Source organism: Arachis duranensis, chromosome 4 (genome assembly GCF_000817695.3).
Source record: "Arachis duranensis cultivar V14167 chromosome 4, aradu.V14167.gnm2.J7QH, whole genome shotgun sequence".
In the NCBI taxonomy this organism is placed as follows: Eukaryota; Viridiplantae; Streptophyta; class Magnoliopsida; order Fabales; family Fabaceae; genus Arachis; species Arachis duranensis.
This window is the reverse complement of record NC_029775.3, coordinates 29,551,386-29,572,869: the sequence shown is the minus strand read 5'-3', so window position 1 is coordinate 29,572,869 and position 21,484 is coordinate 29,551,386. Positions and strand designations below refer to the sequence as shown.

At 35.4% G+C, this 21,484-nt stretch overlaps 1 protein-coding gene across 1 annotated transcript; it reads left to right on the top strand.

Moving 5' to 3' along the window:
• The first annotated feature begins 3,009 nt into the window (after window positions 1–3,009).
• LOC107483940 (RNA-binding KH domain-containing protein PEPPER) lies at window positions 3,010–8,781 on the top strand. Its single transcript, XM_016104554.3, has 6 exons — window positions 3,010–3,391; window positions 4,178–4,430; window positions 5,571–5,722; window positions 6,087–6,347; window positions 7,002–7,193; window positions 8,242–8,781. Exons 1-6 carry the CDS (start codon window positions 3,122–3,124, stop codon window positions 8,527–8,529), a joined length of 1,416 nt encoding a protein of 471 aa, XP_015960040.1. The 5' UTR covers window positions 3,010–3,121; the 3' UTR covers window positions 8,530–8,781.
• Window positions 8,782–21,484: the final 12,703 nt, after the last annotated feature.

Here is a 21,484-nt window from a genome sequence, read left to right as displayed (position 1 = left end):
GGGTTGATCAAAGTTGAGAAGGAGCTACGCCATATTCACCAAGTTGTTCTTCGAAATTCTTTGCTAGAATTCTGCCATAACAACTGCAACCACAAGCAAAAAACGGTGAGTGTTCTTCTCTTGTTCATGCTTGAATCAATCAAATGGCCTTGTTGATGTGACAAAATTCTGGTTTTGTGAATGGTTAGGATTGTTTGTTCGAAGGAGCAGCAGAGAATTCAGTAATTGTGATGATCAAGAAAGTAAGGTTTAGGTAGATAGACAATTTTGTATGTGGGTGTATTTGTGAACTGATTGTTAGTGGTGAATTTTGATGTATGGTTGTTAGGGATGATGTGCTAAATTTTTTATTTCTGTTGTTGTAATTGAGATTATGTAATTGTGCTATTTTGTGTAAATTATGATGTTTGATAAATTTTGGGCCCTTGGAACTATTATTATATATGTGTGTGCGTGTGTGTGATCAGTAATAACAATTAATTAGAAGTTATGATAGAAGTTTGATGAGTGTTAGGAACCTAGGAACCTAAAGTAAGATAGTGTAACTTTAACATTCATGCTATAGAAAATTCTTCAGAATTGGTAGCAACTTGTAACAATTTCTGAGAACAATCTCAATAGATTTTTTGGACAATACAAAGGTCGATTGATACTTTTAGTATAGGAAAGAAATTAGAACGTCGGGGATGTTTTAGAGTAAAAGATGAGGGAAAAAAGTATAAGAAAGTTTAAATGTTTGAGAAAATATTAAAAGTAGTGATCCCTTATAGAAGAAAAGATACAGAGTTAAAAGATTCGCTAGAAATAAGAGCTAGCTCCAAGATACCTTATGCCCCTAGTCAAAGAAACATATTGGCTGGGCAGAGAAACTCCGTTCGAGAAAACATACGGACCAGGCAGAGACCTCAACTAGCGAAAATATACTAGCTAGGCAGAGTTACTAGGTAGGGACACCTATTTTAAAGCAAAGTGATATCTGATTGATATGGGTTTGTCCATATGGTACCCCGTTTCTCACTAAATGCTTATTTGCTATAGCAATATTCATATTATAACTTTAGCCTGGCTGACACAGAAAAATTCGTGTGGCTTTGGTATCTGATTGACATGGGGACACCCATGTAGTACTTGTGCTGACTGATTCAGTGGAGAAATTATATTTGGGATTTGTCCTGGGTAACGTCGGGTTGCAGGTAGTTTACCGACGCATGAGCTCATGGTCTACATCAGAGACAAGCATGCATCATATTTGCGCATTTGCATTTTTTGTGCTTGTTTACTATTATATTCTTTGTACTTCTATTTGATTCACATATTTTTCTCTATTTTCTGTATATTTTCTACTTTTCTACAAATTATCTGTTATTGTTTTATTTTCTTTCCAAACGAGAACTTAGAGACAAATACCGTAGAATTTCCTTTACCCTCTTTCACCCTGATGGAAACCTTAGGTTTTCTCTTCTCACTGCTTTTCTTCTCCCGTTCGCAGATGGGATCAGCAGTGATTTTCTTTGAGGTACCACTTCTATTGAGCTATGAAGACCCCGAGTGGAAAAAAATCTTCATGTGGGGAACAACTAGGACATGCAATTACACGTTACATAATCGTGGCTTTTATTTTTCTGTACATAGTCCAGCGTTTGATCTAGACATACCCTATGAGTTTATCTTATCAGAGTTGCACCTGGCTGGTGGCCAGTTTCCATATCTGTATTCACTCAACGAAGTGGGACCACACTTTGACGTACCGTATCCGGGACTTCTACATATTCTTGAGTAGGATCCAGAGTTGGCAATGCATTTTACGATAGTAGCACTTCAAGTGGAGCCTATGCCTGACGAGCCTTGGGGATACCATATTGCAGCTACATAGATCGCGCAGGCTGGACCCGCTGATTTTTTAGAAATCGTATCATCTGTAGATACCTTCACTTGGGTAGAGCAGTTAGAGACAGACTCAGCAGCTGATGTCTCTAGTTTTGAGAGATCTGGAGGAGTTTTAGGAGAGTCCCCCGATGACCGCTCTTGAATTGACGTTCTGACCTACTGTTTCTTTTGCGATCTTGTAGTGCAATTTCTCTCATATTTTTGTAAATCAAGTCTAGCTTAAGGGTCGTGTGTGGGTCAGGACTGAGGATTTCGAAAAATTTAACCTTTACGTTTTTATTGTCACGATAAATAAAAACTTTTATTAACTACGCTAATCCGATAAAGGCTCATAATTATATTTAATAATAAATTCAGAGTCCAGAGCTTAGTAGGTTCTCACAACAAGTAATGCTTGACCGATGTCATTGGTCAGGATGTATCAATAGTTGGGTTCGTTACAAGTTGCTATTAGATTCGATTTACTAAGAAAGCTACGTATTTAGTAAATCCAATCTAATTATATTAATTTATATTGAATACAAATTGCTCCTATACAAATCGAATCTAATTCATTTGATTTATCATGTATCACTTTAAATTAAGATTAATTGATTCGACTTATATTAAGAAAGTGTAAATCGAATTCAATTATTTCTATTTATATAAAATCATTTAGAACATACATGCAACGAAAATTAAAATAGAATATTAGTATAATTTTAAAGCTAAAATAATTTATGAATGTGAATTATCCTTTTTACTTATTTGTATTAAAAAATATATAAATAATATAAACTGATATTTTGTTTTAGAAAAAAAATAATAAAGACAATTAACTAAGTTAGTTACATAACTACAAAATTATGGATCATTTTTTAAATTATAAAAATTAAAGTTATTATTTTTATGTATTACACATTTTATAAAAAAATTAAATAATAAATTAACTCTCAGTAAATTACATAACAAATATTATTATTTATGTACCAATTACTTTGAATTAAATTTATTTATATTCATATCAAATAATATTTATTTAGAATTATAATTTAAATTTTCGTCTAAGGCACGGAAATAAAACTAGTTCAGAATAAAAAGAAATTTAAACACAATTTTCTAGATACGAAGAATCGAAGATAATATTTTATTTTCTGAAATTACCCTAAATTGGTAGAAAATAGAAATCTCGACGCAGAACGACCTCAGCTTGACCCTTCACCCTTCTTTACTAACCCTCCTTTGCTTTAAGGCTATGGCCACTGCCCAAAACGGCACCGTCACAGCAACCACCATCACCGACGCAAACAATTCGACTCAGGAACCGGCCACCGCCCTCGGAGCCACGACTGCTGAGAAGAGATGGCCTGGTTGGCCTGGGGAGTGCGTGTTCCGGCTGATCGTGCCGATGGGCAAGGTCGGCAGCATCATCGGTCGCAAGGGTGAGCTCGTCAAGAAGACCTGCGAAGACACACGCGCCCGCATTCGCGTCCTCGACGCCCCTCTCGGCACTCCCGATCGAGTTGTCAGTCTCACATTCCCTCCGATCTCTATTTTTTCTTTCTAGGGTTTTTTTTCTCCTTCGTTTGTTCTTTTTTAATTCTTAATTGTTTTTGTCATTCTTCTGTTTAAATTTGAGCTCGTTTTATCTTCTGCAACTGGGGACAAGCACTGCAAATGAAAATTTGTGAAATTTTCTTGCTTTCTTGGGTCCTTACTCCTTTAATTTATGCGTTAATTTGCTTTTAGTTTTTTGGTTTTAGGAAATGTATCTTCAATTTTTGTAGTCCTCAGAGATAATATGATTGAAGGCTTTTTTTTTGGTGGTAATTTCAGAGTAAAACTTTTTAATAAGTACCAATAGAAAAAAGAGCAACTTTAATGTAAATATGTTTTTTATGTTGTAACAGTTTTGCATAATTGCATCCATTAGTTTAAATCACGTTTCTGAATATGCTTTTGCGTTCCTCTTTTTCAATGAGTTGCATTATAAGTTATAATTCGTATTTGTATTTTGGTTTTTAGTTTGCTTTCGTTGCTCGGCTTCAATTTTATCATAACTTCACATCTTGGTCCTTCAGTTGGTGTCGTATTCTAATTTCCTTTGAATTATAAATTAGGGCGTTAGACCACAGTTAACAATAATTTGTTATATGAATTTAATGCTATTTAGTTTCACTATAGTCTTCAGTTCAAGCGAAGATGGAGTTGATTCTAATAGTTCAGTTGCTTTATGTCCTGCTGTTAGATGATTAATGTATGTACATCACATCCATTACAAATCTAAGTTTAACTGTTTTGGTTTTTTTAGGTACTGATAACTGGGAAGGAAGAGCCAGAGGCAGCTCTTTCCCCTGCAATGGATGCTACGATAAGAATATTTAAGCGTATCTCTGGGTTATCTGAAACTGACAGTGACAACAAAGGATCTGCCGGGGTTGTATTTTGTTCCATCCGCTTGTTGGTGGCATCAACACAAGCTGTCAATTTGATTGGAAAACAAGGATCGTTAATCAAATCTATGCAGGAGAGTAGTGGTGCTTCTATTAGGGTATTGTCAGCAGGTATGCATCTTGTTATCCAATTATACGTATATGATGATTCCACCAGTTATGAGTAGTGGTTGTTGATATTCTCTCGCTTTTGCCTCTCTAACTAGTGTTATGTGAAACATGCTGAGTTGTATCTTTTGATACGTGTATTTGGTTTAGCTGATTTCCTATTACATATCATTGAAATGAGGCTTTCTCTTTTCAATATTTATCTTTTGGATGTAGGGGTAGGTGCTTGTGTGTCAATATTTCTCTTCACAACATGCAGCTTAGCATTTGTAAATTACTGGTTGGTTGCAATTGGATAAGTGACCATCTATGCTGGAGCATCCTGTGCAAGGCATGCCAAAGGAGTATGTTCTAGGTTATATATTTTTGTATAACTTCTGCATTATGTGTGAAGAGAACCTAGATGCAATAGTGCAATACTGGGATAGTCGGATAGTTGTACTTTTCAACCACAACCTTAATCATATGTCCTATATTGCAGTAGTGCACTATATTTATTCTCAATACCATGGGCAGGCTCTAACCTAATTTAACAAAGGAATACTAGGAAAAGGAAGAGGATTAGGGAGTTAAACAAGCCATTTTAGTATGGAAAGAAAATATAAATTAAGAAGTGACTCACAAACAAGCAAACAGTTTATATGCTAGAGATAGATGGTGATTCGTGTGGTTTATTAACCTGCTGTGATGGTGTCAATTGACTTTTTGAGTCTATTCTTCTGTTGTAAGTGCAAAGACCTGTTTTGATATGAAATATAGTCATCTGATTAAAGTTTATAGTTTGCGATGAAATGATATGAAACCTTTTCTCATGTAGTGCATATTTTACTATGCGACACATCTGCACTTCAACCTGTTCTGGCCTAAAATTTGTTGCATTTCTCTTAACAGTATCTAGTTTAAATTAATAGTACAGTTCCTAGATTAACATAACATGTCTTCCAGAATATTTCATGTAGTTACTTGGTAGTTCTGCTGTAGCCTGATTAGTCATCTTAATTTCAGTGTTGTTAAGCTGGATGCAATGATACTAATATTTCTGAATGCATCTTTCACCATCTCCCTTAAGAGCATGACTCTTCCATTTGCTGTTCCATTGATTTGACCTATGAAATATTTTAATGGCAAGTCTTTTCATAATAGATGAGACGCAATTTCATGCTGCTACCACGGATGAGAGGATTGTGGAACTTCAGGGAGAAGCCTTGAAAGTCCTTAAAGCTCTGGAAGCAGTGGTTGGCCACCTAAGAAGGTTTTTGGTTGATCATAGTGTTCTTCCTCTATTTGAGAAACCTGTAAGTCCATTATTTTCTATGTTCGAAACTAGCAGAATGTGTGTGTATATACAACCGAGTTTCCGTTTTTGATGATTGAGATCAGGCTGTTTTGCTGCTTCTAATATGTATTTTTTATCTAGTTCCTGAAGTGTTTTTCTTTCTGTTTTTCCTAGTTCCTTAGCTTCCTTGTAGACCTTTTTCTTTTTTTGTTATCCCAAACAAGATTTTTTGTTGTTAAAGTGTATACCAATGTATATTATGCGTGCTGAACTGTTACTTTATTTTGTTGAGGTGATGGCGTCATTCAAGAAAATTAATAAGGTATCATTTTTCTGATTTTTGTTGTATATTGACAATATATGGGAAATTCTCTGTGTTTTAGTACACCGCCCCAACCACACAACCCCATCAAGCAGAGACCTTGGCCGACAAGTCATTGCATATTGCTTCTCAAACTAGCATTTTTTCAGATATTTCTCTTCCAACGAAAAGGGATTCTGTCTTTGCTGATCGTGGAAGTCTTTTGGACTCATTACTTCCTTCCTCCACTGTGTCTGTCTACGGGCAAGATTCTTCACTTTCTGCTGTTCGATCTTCGGCACTTACTCCACTTAGTCGTGCTGCTGCTCCTATTGTTAGTACGGTTAGTTATTTCAACCATTCACCTTTGATTTTGTATTTTTCTCCATGATATTTCCTTGTGAGATTTATATAATTGTTTACCTCTTATTGTTATTAATTGTATATATGATTGCAAGTCTGTATATTATGATTATGTATTGTTTTGTGTTTATTTTATTTTTGTATCGTCTGGAAAATGCAAAAGGAAAAAATGATTAGAGGGTCCAGTTAGCACTGCACTTAGCAAAGTAATCAGGAATTCAGGAGTGTATTTTAATAGCGAGAGGTAGAGCTGTAGAGCGTAAAGGGAGATTCAGAAAAATTACAGCACAACTATTGAGGTGTATACGTTTACCTAAATCTGATTGACTCGTTTACATACATGTTTTATGATGATTAATGAGAAACAATAACATCATTGGATCAACATGTAGGTGAGCTCAGTGAGAAAATGTTTAGTAGTGATATCACATTTAGCTATTAATTTGGGCCTTCTCCATATCTACTCTTCCACCAATAAATAGCATAATGATCTAGCTGTAGGCTAAACTATTATCAGTATACTTTTAAATGTTGTTACAGGCTGTAATATATGCCATATTCTTGTGAGCTGAACGAAAAGCATTTACAATTTTACATATACCAACTTCTATTTCTAATTATTTCCACTTATCAGGTAGTACAAACCATGCAAATACCATTGTCATACGCGGAGGACATCATTGGTGTTCAAGGGACTAATATTGAATACATTCGTCGAACTAGTGGAGCGATATTGACTGTGCAGGAGAGCAGGGTGCCTGATGAAATTGTTGTGGAAATAAAAGGCTCCTCATCTCAAGTTCAGACGGCAGAGCAATTGATTCAGGTATGAGATATCAGCATTCAGCAGGCCTTGACTTACACTGCCTTATTTTTAACCAAAATTTAAGAGAGGATATGCATAAGTATCCATGTGTATACTTGGAGGTTCTAGCTAACTGGATTCACGTTGGCACACTCCATGGTAGTATTGGGGTGCCTCACCTTACTACCTTTATTTTGTAGCCAAAAAGAATATATGCTTAATCACATGTTTAGCTAGTATTGAATTGTTCATCCTCAAACATTTGCGTATTTGCTCATTTTCTATCTATGAACTCTTTGAAACAGAAATATGTAGCTGTTAATGCTTTTTGCTTGAAGGCTTTAAGCTACTTGATTCCCTTCATCATCTTTTCATTTGAAAAGCTTCTGTTAGCTAGTGGTTTTATAGGGTTGGCCTTGTTGCAATGATAAGGTTGCTATCTAGTCATTTAGAGATCCTGGGAAATAACATCTGGAAACAGTCATGGGTTGTGTTTGTTTACTTTTCTAGTGTCTATGCTCCATTCAATGAGACTATCATGCACTGAGCCGCTTTTTTACTATAGTTTAAGGGTTGAAGAGTAAGTAGAAGGGCACATGAAGTAAAAAATAAAAGATCAATACTGTTGATTGGGATGTTTGGAAATGAAAGATTGTTTCTCAATTAGGGACGCCAGATGAAAGAATTCTAGTTTTGATTTTCTATACATTGCTCTATATAATAGTTAACCTTTTCTTTGTTAGGGTTAAATCCCCCTCTCTATAACGCTATCATATGACTATGTAAAGAAGTTAGTAGTTAGATTTCCCTTACCTTGACCTAAATTGGCCAGTACTCTGGGAGTTATTTGGGCTTTGGTGGTTGGGAAAGGATTAATTTTGGATCTTGTATTTTTCATGAAGGTAATATGCTCAAGTCCAGCAAAAATTTGAGCCTATTATATGAAGTTTTCACCTTTTTTCTGTGGATTACTCTTGATTAGGGCACTTACTACCAGGGTATAATTCATATTGGACAGTCACAGATTTTCATTTGCTAACATAAATAAATACTCTTCTCTGGGTTGCAGGAAGTGATAAGCAACCACAAAGATCCTGTTGCAAGCAGTTATGGAAGAGTAGATGCAGGTTTGAGGTCTTCGTACGCTGCAGTGGGCGAGACAGGTTTGGGGTCTTCATACTCTACGGTGGGAGACACAGGTTTGAGGTCTTCATACGCCACACTGGGCGATGTAGGTTTGAGGAATTCATACTCTACGGTGGGCACTGCATCACGCCCTGCACCGTCCTTGACTTCACAACCTTACTCAGGTTATGGAGCTTCTAGTTTAGGAGACTATAGTACTTTCAGACTTTAAATTGATCTCCTTATGTTTCAAGTGTAGACTCCATTGGACTAGTTTCTTTGTAATTGAGTCTGATTGAAGAGAATTAATGCCTGAATCGAATGCGACTCAGTTGTATTATGAAGCGTCCGAAACGGATGTTTTAAAGTTGTCTGGTATTATCATCTTGTATCGTCGGTAGTTTTAAAGGTGGCTTATAGTTGAGTGTGCCATGGAAAAATGTAATGATATTCTAGCCTTTTCTTAACATTATTTTGTTGTGTATATGCGCATTTCAAGCTTGATCATGGTGATCACCACTGGGCTATCAAACTTTATTTATTTTGTTAATTCAAATTTGAAAATACCAAAACTGGAATTTAGATCTTCTGGAGATTAACAAAGTGATAGAATGAGGGATTAATCACTGTTGAATTTATAATTTCTATTATATGAGAGTGTTACTATTTTAATTTAAGAGTATCCGTCAAAAAAATAATTTAAGAATGATTAATTTAAATAATTTAAGAATGTTTAATTTTTCTGTTTTATTGTTTTATTAAATTTTTCATTTCAGAACAGCTTCATCCTCAAAACTGGACTCGGGCGGGGGCGAACAAATCCGGCTGGTGTCCGCTTATTTTTTCTTTTTTTAGCTATAGTACTTTTTTTTTTGAAACAAAGAAAGTTCAACACAATAGAGTGGAGCAACATATAATAAAAAACGAATCAACCCCTGTCATCTCCGGTAGTACTTTTTTTTAGCCATAGTACTACCCAACCTCAATCCAATTATTTAGGGATGCCTTTTACAATTTTTTTTTTTCTAAAATGCTTCTTAAAACTTGTATAAGTTACTTTTTTTGTTTATCAAAAATATCTGTTATAAAAATTTAATTGTAGGTCGAGCATATGGTAGAGATACATGAAGTAGAGGGTAGATCCTCTAAAATTTTTTTCTTAATTATTTGGTAAAATATAATTTTTTATTATTTAATATTTTTTTTTTCACATGCTGTCTCTTGACGTATTCAAAAAATATAAGATGAAGATCATACTTTATCAAATAATTGATAAAAAAATTAAGACAATCTATTACTTAAAAAGTCTACCATAATTATAATTTTTGAAGTTTTACATGAAATATATGTTTTTTCAAGAATTTAAGTTTTGTAAATAAAACTTAATGTAAAATCTTTTTGTATTAATTTATGAAATTTTCTATCATTTGACTCTATATTAATTACAATATTGAAAAGCCAATTTTGTCTTTGTCCATTTCTTTGAAGGATAAGCTGATTTCCGTGAAAAAAATGTTACTCTAGTTCTGTCATTGTTTAGGATGAGAAACGCGGTCCTTTTATGATCTCCAACGTTAAATAACGAAAATTAATGATGTAACATGTTATTGTGATGACCTGACTGTTAAATACCATATTGGTAAGTGAAAAAATGGATAGAGTTTAATTTCAAATCAAGTCTATTTTCAATTTGTTCAAAGCATTTTTTTCCTTTTTCAATTTCAACCTACCATATTTCGAATAATCTCCGATAACCCCATATTTGAGAACTTCACTCTAGACTAACTATATTTAAATTTTTTCACAATTTTATCTTGATCCTATGTATATCTATCTATCTATTTGTCAATTATATAAGGGATATGAGAGTTGTTTGGTGTCTAAATTATTTTTTTAAAATGTCTCATTATATATTTTTGTATCCTCTATTTTATCTAATTTATAAAATATGAGAGTAGTTACGTTCAAATTATTTCCTAAAATGCTCTTTATTATTAAATATTTTGTTATTTACTATTTTCTAATTTCAAATTTATTATTATTACCATATTTATATATTAAAAAGGTGTATTAATAAACATGTTATTATGAGGCTCATTTTTTTAATATGAATTTTGTTGGTGAGATACACACTGAAATGGGTTAAAGGTGTGTAATTGCATATGGATGAGGCACGCAAAGAGGGCAGGTCCAACATGCAGGACATGTATTGCTATGTGTCATACGTTGATTGAATATCATTTTAACACAGGTCACATGTTGAGTGTTTCCTAATTTATTCAAAAAATCTGCTTATAAATATGAAGTTTTTTACCATTTTACTTCATTGCGAGGAGAGTTATTTTAGTGTGTTGGTGGTATAATAGAGGGTATCGCAAATATACTAGTATATTATAATAGTGAGATTATGCGAAATACACATGTGGGTGTGAGTTTTGCGTATGAGAATGTTTTCATTTGTGATTTTATGCACTACGATGTTTGTGGAGCTACAATACGGTCTTGGTCAAAGTATAGAAAGTGATATCTTAAAGAGGGTGAGAAATATTCTGTACAGAAATTCTGTTATTGTATTTCACAGTCTAATATAATTTGATATTATGCCTATTATTGATGAAGCAAGTATGCATCATGTGTTTCATATCACCAGTAAATTCAGGTGCAATAGTGACGGAGGAAAAATGTCGGTAAAGATTTTCACTAAAAATATCGCATTGCAAGTATAGTTCTAAACCAACAGTTAAACATCAATCAATATCTAAATTGTTTGTCACAGATACAAACCCAATAAAATTAACCGAAGTATTTAAACCTCGGGTCTCTCTCAAGGAATCGCAGAGAAGTGCGCTTCTAATTGGTTATGAAAAAGTATTTTTGGCATTTTTGTGATAAGAGACAAGTAATGTAAATAATAAGAAAATAAAATAACAACTAAGAAAAGTCCTAGCAAGGATTGAGAATTGAAATTCCTATCCTCATTATCATTATCAATTGCGATGGTAATTGCCGTTTGCTCTCACTTAGTTAATCTCTAACAATGAAGAAAAGTCAAGTGAGCAAAATAAATTTAAGTTCACAAGTCCTAATCAAAGACTAGATTTAGTGAAGTCTAAGCCAACTAGCAATTTTCAATTACCATTCAACAAAAGACTTTTGATAACTCAAGAGTCTCTAAATAATCAATCCAAGTCAAGAGCATAAAAATCTAAATTAAAATCCACCCAAAACATTTTATCAAACACTTGGAAGGCATAAAATAAGAATATAAAAATTTAACAAGGAATATTAAATCAAGACAATCAATTGCAAGCATCAATGACTAAAAATTAAAGAGAGTAACAATAAACATAGAAAACATAAATTGCATTAAGAGAAATCAAATGTAACAAGAGCTCATAAACATAAAAATGGTGAAAAAAGGAAATTAACAAGAGAAGAAAATGAACTAAAGTGCTTAACAAATAAAAGTAAGGACAAAACTAAATTAAAGAAAGATTGAACCTGAACCTAAGGAGAAATTGAAAGAAGAAATGCTAAACCTACATCTAAACCTAGAGTTGTATGAATGAAAGTTGAATGAATGATTTCCCATTTTCAGCTCCACTCTGCAGCCTCTAATCAGTAATTTTGGGCCTGAAACGGGGTCAAAAGCAGCCAAGAAATTGCCTCCAGCGAGTTCTGTTAAGTGCAGCATGTGACGCTCTATCAGGCGTACGCGTTAGCCACGCGTACACGTCGTTGAACAATTCCTGGTCACGCATACGCGTCATCCACGTGTACGCGTCGCTTTCCTCTTGCATTGGTTACTCTGATCCTGCGACGTGCACGCATGAGCGATGGGTACGTGTCACTTAACTGCAAGGCAACTATGGCAAAAATGTATAAGTGTGAGAATAATGGATAAAATCTATTTAATTCAGTATAAAATAAACCGTAAAATAGTGGTTTATCAATCTCTCCACACTTAAAACGTCAGCATGTCCTCATGCTAAACTCAAGAGAAACCATAAGAGTGAAGAGGAATGTACTTATTAAATGCAACCTATCTATATGAATGCAACTACATGCAGAAATGATTCTACCTACTTGGTTAAAAGTAAATCAAATTCTCGAAGAACAAATATGAAATGGGTTCCACTAATTCAAATCATAAAATGAAGTACAAATAGACTTGCAAGAAGAAAGCTCGTGAAAGTCGGGAACAAAAAATCGAGCATCGAACCCTCATCGAAAGTGTATACACTCTAATCACTCAAGTGTTTAAGGTTCGATTCTCTCAATTCTCTACTAATCTTGCTTTCTAAGGCTTGCTCTTCTTCTACCAATCAACAAAAATTTAGTACACAAATACACATATCAAGAGGTCTTTTCAAGGGTTGTAATGGGGTTAGGGTCAAGGTAGGATTGTGTTTGGTTAAGTGGACTAAAATCTGAATCTTTGATTAACCCAAACTTCCAACCTAATTTGAGACAATCCATGTAATCAGAATATAGAATATAACGATCCATTAACTATATTTTCTACATATTCATGCATCAAAATTTTGAGTACAGTACATATGCATTGCTATCACCATTTACTTTGGGACATTTTGTCCCCTTTTATTATTTGCTCTTTTTTTTCTTTCTTTTTCTCTTTTTTTTTTTAATTTTCTTTTCTTTTATTTTTCTCAATGTATATGATTAAGGTGCTGAATGCAAGAATATGTGCTCAACATTCTTTTCACATTTTCACAAGAATATACAATACCCAATTCTCAAATCAAATGTTCCCAAACCAATTTTTCCACACTTAAATTATGCACACTCACTAGTCTAAGCTAACCAAGGATTCAAATTAAGGACATTATTGTTTTCCACTTAGAGTTAGTGATGAGCTAAAGTAAAGAATAAATGGGGTTAAAAAGGCTTAACATTGGTTTGCAAGGGATAATGAAAGGGTAAGGCCATATGGGTATGTAAACTCAGTGAAACCAGGACCTCAATCATATAAGTGCATGCATACATCAAACAATGGAAATATAGAATCAAGCAGGACAAAGATCACAATTTTAGAGAGAACAACACACACCAAAACAAAATATATTGGTTGATAAAATGCAACCAATCAAATAGGTTCAAAAAGCTCACTGGGTTTGTGTGTTTGAGCTCTAAACCATGTTCCAAAATAAATTTCTTCAAATAAGTTCAATAAAAAATTCTAATTCAAATTAGTGAAATGCTCTAAAAATTTTCTTGGAAAAGAATTCATCACTTCAACTAAGTAGTATCTCAATGCAAGCAACTAACTACCATGCAATCTATCATGCAATGCAACAACTAACTAAGAAAGAAAATTAAACATTAGTGTTGAAAAGAAAGTAACTAACCCGCGGAAGTCAGTATCGACCTCCCCACACTTAAAGATTGCACCGTCCTCGGTGCATACAAAGATGTGCAAGTGGACGAGTTGCTATAACTGATGCGCTTTCTCCAAAGATTGTGCGGCAGAACTTGTTTGCTTGCCCTATTTAGAAGCATTCCATTTTTCTTCTTGGTGGCCATCCTGAAAGAGGAGAAAAAGGAAGAAGATTAACCCACAAACAAAGATATGTAAACAAATAAAAATATGGGTGGGCTAATGCCAAATAATAATAAAGTTCTCAATTACATGGTAGCTACAACATGTAAGTGAGAAGACAATGTAAGCAGAGGACATATCAACTAAATATCAAGCAAGTCAAGAAGCACCCAAAACAATGCAGGAAATATGTAACATTTGAGTAAGAAAATTTTAACACCAATGTGAAAACAGCAAATATAGAAAAGAAAGGGAGAAGAAACAACAAAGTTAAAATGCCATGAATGCGAGTATGCAAATATAATAAATAAAAGAAAAGAAAGAGAATAAGGATGAGAAGGGAGGAGAAGAAAGTGAGAAAGGAGGAAGAAAGAATAAGAAATGAGAGAAAAAAGATGAAGAATGGAAAACAGGAAGCGACGCGTAAGCGTCGCCCACGCGCACGCGTCGGTAGCAGATTGAGGAGGTGACGCGTAAGCGTCGTCCACGCCTACGCGTGGAAAGCCAAAATTGCAAATGACGCGTACGCGTGGGTTCAGTTGTGCGCCTGACACCCCACCCGCACGGTTTCGGCACAACTCTCGGAAAAATGTACCAGAGAGCAACATCCAATATGACACGTGCGCGGCGTGGGACACCTTGTTTTTTTTGTTAAATGAAAAAACATGCTATGAAACTAATGTCAAACATTATTAAACAAGTAAAACCACAACTTAATCTGAATAAACCTAACTAAAATTGAAAATTCAACTTATTACCAATATAAATAAAAGATAAAATAGGAAGAATTTACCATGGTGGGGTGTCTCCCACCTAGCACATTTAGTTAAAGTCCTTAAGTTGGACATTTGGTGAGCTCTTTATCATTGTGGCATGTGCTTGAACTCATCTTGAAACTTCCACCAACGCTTGGACTTCCAATAAGCTCCAACATTTCCATGTGAATTCACCAAGCCTTGATGAAGTTCTTCACAAGTTTTGAGCTCCCAAAGTTGATTTTCTTGTATGACGGGATCCCAAATCTTGTTTCTACACCCGTCTTTAAGTTGATCATCATTGTTCCAACCGGGTGGCAAGTGATCTGAATTCTCACTGAGGCATCCCAACAACTTCTTAGACCCAATCAATTAAGAACTATTCCAACCATTGCACTTAGACCTTGAACATCCAACCATAGAAAACCTAGGATTGTGTTGCCAACCACTAACCATCTCCCTTTTACTCTTAAAACCACAAAGAGTTCTAAGTTTTCTATCCGTCTCAAGCAAACCGTATGCAAGAGAGAAATTAAAGCTTAAGGGGAAGAGATTTACCCACTTGAATGAAAGGGCGGATGGTGATGGCCTCGAGAGAGGTGTCTCCAATGGCGGCCTTGCCAATGTATGCTTTACTCTCTTGGACTCCTCTTTGATGATCTCCACCTCTTGACAAGCTTCTTTAACATTAACCTCTTCTTTAAGTCCAATGGAAGAGGATTCAATTGTAGATAAAAACTCAACAATTATTGAATCTATCTCATGATCAACCTTCTCAAAGTCTTCAACCATGATATGTCTTGGAGGTTGTACACTTTCCTCAACATCAAATTCAAACGTCCTGGAAGGAGGATGGTGAAGATGACTTCATAGCTAACTACGAAGGAATGAATAGTGATAGTAAAGATGACTTCATAGCTAACTACGAAGCTAATTACAAGAATGAGGATGGTGGCAGAGGAGGTGAGACAGTCATAGAAAATGTAATGGTTTCACTCACAGTCAGTCAACGATTTGATGCTTCACCTTTTGTGCGTAACTTGGATTTTGACACCATGCATTCAACGAAATTTGCTGGATATGCAAACATAATTTTGTGAGGAGTGAGTAATATATTTTAAAGTAAATAGCCATTTTGGCATCCAAAAGATTCAACTATTGACAAAATGAATCCCAATATTTGTTTTTGACAAAATGATCCCTAAAAAATATATTTTGTTTGATAAAGTGACCCAAATATTTAGTTAATGGTTTATTCATCTGGTCAATAGTTAAATTTTAAAGAAATTACTAATCTACCCCTGTCATCATCATCACCACCATCACTCCCATCCCACCCATTTGTTTTTCCTAATCTCATTCCTTTGTCACCACCTATGTCTGCACTCAACCTCACTTATTGCATCATTTTCACCGCCGTCACTCCCGGTCCACCTCTTTTCGTTGCCCTATTCCATTTCTCTGCCACCATCCCATTCTACCACCTTTACCCACTAGCATCTCCAACATCTTCATCCCCACTATTTAGGGGGTATTCACCCTAAATTTGAGCTGATAAATAAGCACAGCAAACAAAAACAAATAACATAAAATTAGAAATTGGTACCAGAAAGGGGAGAGCTAGAAAAAAGAACAACAACACCATAGAACTCGGAGAAGCAGACCGTGGGTCAGTCGTGACATTGGCCAGACAAAGGCAACAATGCTTCGAGAAGACGAGAGATGGAAGAGAGGGTTCATTGTTTGAGAGAAAGGTGTTGTGGTTGGAAGGTGGTTTATATTGGTGAAAGTCTTGAGGTGCTGTATATAGAATTGGTGGTTCTTGGAAGTATTGGTGTTGGAATGGAAGGTGGCTCTAAGTAGGGTTCACATGGTCGTTGGTATGGTGGGTATGGGTTAGAATCATATGGAGGTGAATGGTGGTATGGGACTTGTGAGTAGGGTTGTTGAAAGCTATGTTGAGGACAATGAGGGTCACTACATCTATTAGGTTGGTAAGCATTAGGATTTGGATTGTACCCATAAGAAACCGGAGGAGGTTGTTGCCAAGAAGAGCATCCATATACTTGAGGCTCCTCCCACCTTTGATCTCTAAATCCTTGATGTGACGATTATCGTCGGTTAGGAATTTCACACAAATATTCTCGTCGAAGTATAGTTCCCAACCAACAAACAACCTTCCATCAAAGTTTAATTTTGGTTGTCACAAGTCCAACCCAATAAAAATAACCGAGAGTATTAGTCTCGGGTCATTCTCCCTAGGAATTATAATCGAATGCCTAATTATTGGTTACGAGTTTCACAGGTTGGATTGATGAAAGTGCAAGAAATTAAAAAGGCAAGAATTTAAATGACAATAAAGGAAAGAAAACAACTAAAGATAACAAATGCTAAAAAGAGGCATTCCTAGAAAGGATTGAGAATCTAGCCTTTCTATCATAGTCATTAATCATGACACAATAATTATCAAGAGCTAAAGCCTATTTCGTTATCTCCAACATCGGGAGAAAGTCAAATAAGCCTAGTTAATCTCAATCCAAAAGTCCTAATCAACTTACTAATTGAATTAGCAAGAGATTAGATTCAATGGAAACAATATTAACTAACAACTCAAGATCACCAACATAAGTTGGGTATTAATGACTCAAAAGCACCTAATATCTCTTTCCAAGCCAAGAGTACTCAAATTCTACTCTAAATTCCAACCAAGCATTTGTCAAACACTTGGAAGGCATAAAAGGAAAGCATGATAAATTGCAAGAAATGTAAATTCTACAACTACCCAATGCAAGGAATCAACAATAACAACTAAAGAAAGCAATATTAAACATGAAATACCTCAAATTGCATTAAAGGAAATTGAAATTGACAAGAGTCTTCATAAACATAAAAATGACATAAAAGGGAAATTATCAAGTAGAATTAAGAGAACAAGGATATAGGAACAAGAAATTGTAAAGAAAAAAAGATGAAAACAAGAATTAAACCCTAGATCTAAGAGGAATTGACCTAATTCTACCCTAATTCTAGAGAGAAGAGCGAGCTTCTCTCTCTAGAAAACTACCTAAAGCATGATCCTAAACTAATCTAATTGCTCCCCCCTTTGTCCCATCTTCAATTCTGCATCAAATAGCCTCAGAAATCATCCCCAACATATTCACTTTAATGAGGTCACGTGATCAATGTCACGCGTGTGCATGGCTGACGTGCGCGTGTCGCCTGTCAAATTCCCTTCTCACGCGTACGCGTCATCCACGCGTGTGTGTCACTGGCAGATTTTCTCCTCACACGTACACGTAGATGACACGTGCGCGTGGTCTTGAATTCTCCAAATGCTCATTTCTTCATGAATTTCCCACTTTGCATGCTTTTCTCTTCACTTCTTCCATCTAATCCTTGCCTTATAAGCCTAAAATCACTCAACAAACATATCAAGGCATCAAATGGAATCAAAGTGAATTAAATTTAGCTAATTAAAGGCCTAAAAAGTATGTTTTCACTCTTAAGCACAAATTTAGGGAGAATTACAAAAGCATGCTATTTCATTGAATAAATGTGAGGTAAGTTGATAAAATCCTCTAAATTCAACACAAAATAAACCACAAAATTGGGGTTTATTAGTGCCTCTCGACCTACATTTGAAAAACACAAAATACGTATGGAATGAGAACCGGGAGTTCTCAGCACGGTAAAGGTACTACGTACATAAGATATAAGGCCCTGGAAATGCCAGAGGTAATCCTAGAACACCGACACCCAGATTATAGAACTCAAGGAACTAAAATAGAAACCATAAATCAAGGTGGTTTTCTAAGGGTTCTACCTCAACTAAAACTTAAACTTAACCCTCAATCCTTCTCCTTTCCTCCAATCTTCCAACACCAGAGAACCGCACACACAACCAAGTAGACAAAGACAAACACAAACATAGGTAGAATACAAGTACTGCAGGTAGAAAATATAACAATTAACATGATAAGTTCACTTAGGCATTCCCAAATAATGCACAAACAAGTAATTCAAACAATATGCATATGATGCATACCTGCCCTATGACTGATGAGTTTCATCTGTTGGTTTGATGAGCTATATTTTGTCGGTATAGAATTGTACCAAATAAATTCGTCGTGAGTATAGTCTAAACCAACAAACTATAACGCATCAAACAAAGAAAATGTGTGTCCACAATTCAAATCGATAACCGAGAGTATTAGTCTCGAGTCATTCTCCCTAGGAGTTGCCCTAAGATGCACATCTTTGGTTAGGAGTTCCTTTGGTGTTTGAGGTTGAATACGAGAAATGTAAACAAGCTTGCATAAAAGTAATGAACAAATAACAAGTAGGCTAAGGAACACAAGAAATTCAACTAAACAAAGGTGAGTGACAATCAATCAATATAAAAGCCTTGGCTAGGGTTGGGGATTGGAATTCCTATCCTCATTGTCTCCAACAATTGTGACAAGAATTGGTTATTGCTCCACTTAGTTAACCTCTAACTATGAAGGAAAGTCAAGTGAAAATAATCAAATTGAGTCCACAAGTCCTAGTCAAATCCTAAGGAGAGACTAGAGTTAGTGTCATTCAAATCAATTAGCAATTTCTAATTGTCAATCAACAAAAGACCTTGACAATTCAAGTGTCTCCAATTACCCAATCCCTAAGCCAAGAGTGAAGATCTACTCCATAGCTATAGTTGACATTTTCTCAAACAATTGGTGAGCAATAATGGAAGACATGATGAAATTGAGAAGAGAAATTGAATTAAGGCTTTCTATTACAAATAATTAACAACAATCAAACAATTAACAACAATGAACATGAAATTCTTCAATGCATTAATAGAAATCAAATTAACAAAGTCTAGATCCAAGATCTATAATGCTAGAGTAACAAGAACACTAAATTGAGAGTAGAAGAAGAAGATCTACAATCTAGAGCAATGTAAAATTGAATCAAATTCAGATCTAACCAAAGCATCCAAGTGCAATTGGAGTTGAGAAAGCCAAAACCTAGAGAGAAGTTGGAGTTTCTCTCTCTAAAAAAATGTAACTTCACAAAACTAACTAAAAAGGTGTAAAAGATGTCAATCCCCTTTAATCCTTGGTCCTATATGTCTTTTCCCGCCAGAATTCTACTTAAAACTGGGTCTGAAGCTCCTCTGAAATCACCAGTCACGTTTTCATTAAAGAAGTCACGTGCACGCGTCACGCATACGCGTCGATGGGTTTTTGCGATCCATGCGTACGCGTCAAGCGTGCGTACGCGTCGATGAGAATTCTGCCCAGCCAGGCAGAAGCATCAACTTTTGCGCGCCAATCTCAAATCTGAGCTCCCACACGTGCACGTAGGCTACACGTGCGCGTCGATGCCAATGCTCCAAAACTCCATTTTTCATGCTCCTTTCACTTATGCATGCTTCCTTTCCCTCTTCTAGACCATCCTTGCCCCCCAATAAACTCTGAAATCACTCAACAAACAGATCACGGTATCGAATGGTAATAAAGGAAGATTAAAATATAGCTTATTTAGAGCCTAAAAAGCATGTTTTCAACCATTAAGCAAAATTAGGAAGGAAACACACGACTATGCATTTTATGTAAATAAGTGTGAAGGAAGTTGATGAAATCCTCTAAATTGTGCACAAAATATACCACGCAATAGTGTCGCATCAAATCTCCCCACACTTAAACCAAGTATGTCCTCATGCTAAAGATTAAAGACCAAAGAACATAGGAGAAGGAGTTTATTGATATGCAATCTACCTATATGCATGTAACTAATGCAAATGTATCTATCTACTTGGTCAAAGGTAGATCAACTTTCAAGAATGAATATATATATATCAAGGCGGAGTGTATGTACTTGCATGAAGAAAGCTCGTGAAAGTTGGGAATAAGGAATTGAGCATCAAACCCTCCCCAGAAGTTTTTGCGCTCTAGTCGCTCAAGTGTTTAGGGTTGATCACTGATGAGCGGATAATTTATACGCTTTTTGGCATTGTTTTTAGATAGTTTTTAGTATAATCTAGCTATTTTTAGGGATGTTTTCATTAGTTTTTATGCTAAATTGATATTTCTGGATTTTACTATGAGTTTGTGTATTTTTCTGTGATTTCAGGTATTTCTGGCTGAAATTGAGAGACCTAAGCAAAACTCTGATAAAAGGCTAACAAAGGACTGCTGATGTTGTTGGATTCTAACCTCCCTGCACTCAAAATAAATTTTCTGGAGCTACAGAACTCCAAATGGTGCGCTCTTAACGGCGTTGGAAAGAAGACATCCAGAGCTTTCTAGCAATATATAATAGTTTATACTTTATTCGAGATTAGATGATGTAAATAGGCGCTCAACGCCAATTCCATGCTGCATTCTGGAGTCAAACGCCAGAAACACGTCACGAACCAGAGTTGAATGCCAAAAACACGTTACAACTTGGTGTTCAACTCCAAAAGAAGCCTCTACATGTGTAAAGCTCAAGCTCAGCCCAAGCACACACCAAGTGGGCCCCGGAAGTAGATTTTTGCATCAATCACTTACTTTTGTAAACCCTAGTAGCTAGTCTAGTATAAATAGGACATTTTACTATTGTATTAGACGTCTTTTGACCACGTTACATCTTTGGTCTCGGTTTTATTCCACTATTCATCTTAGGGGACTATTGATCACATTTTGGGGGCTGGCCATTCGGCCATGCCTGAACCTTCATCACTTATGTATTTTCAACGGTGGAGTTTTTACACACCATAGATTAAGGGTGTGGAGCTCTGCTGTACCTCAAGTTTTAATGCAATTACTACTACCTTTTATTCAAATTCAATCTTATTTCTATTCTAAGATACTACTCGTACTTTAACCTGATGGATGTGATGATCC

Bases quoted from the DNA above. Each gene is read 5' to 3' on its own strand.
- LOC107483940 (XM_016104554.3), top strand. From the start codon at position 3,122: ATGGCCACTGCCCAAAACGGCACCGTCACAGCAACCACCATCACCGAC. The intron at 3,392-4,177 runs GTCAGTCTCACA...TGGTTTTTTTAG, and splicing joins TCGGCACTCCCGATCGAGTT to GTACTGATAACTGGGAAGGA. The intron at 7,194-8,241 runs GTATGAGATATC...TCTGGGTTGCAG, and splicing joins CGGCAGAGCAATTGATTCAG to GAAGTGATAAGCAACCACAA.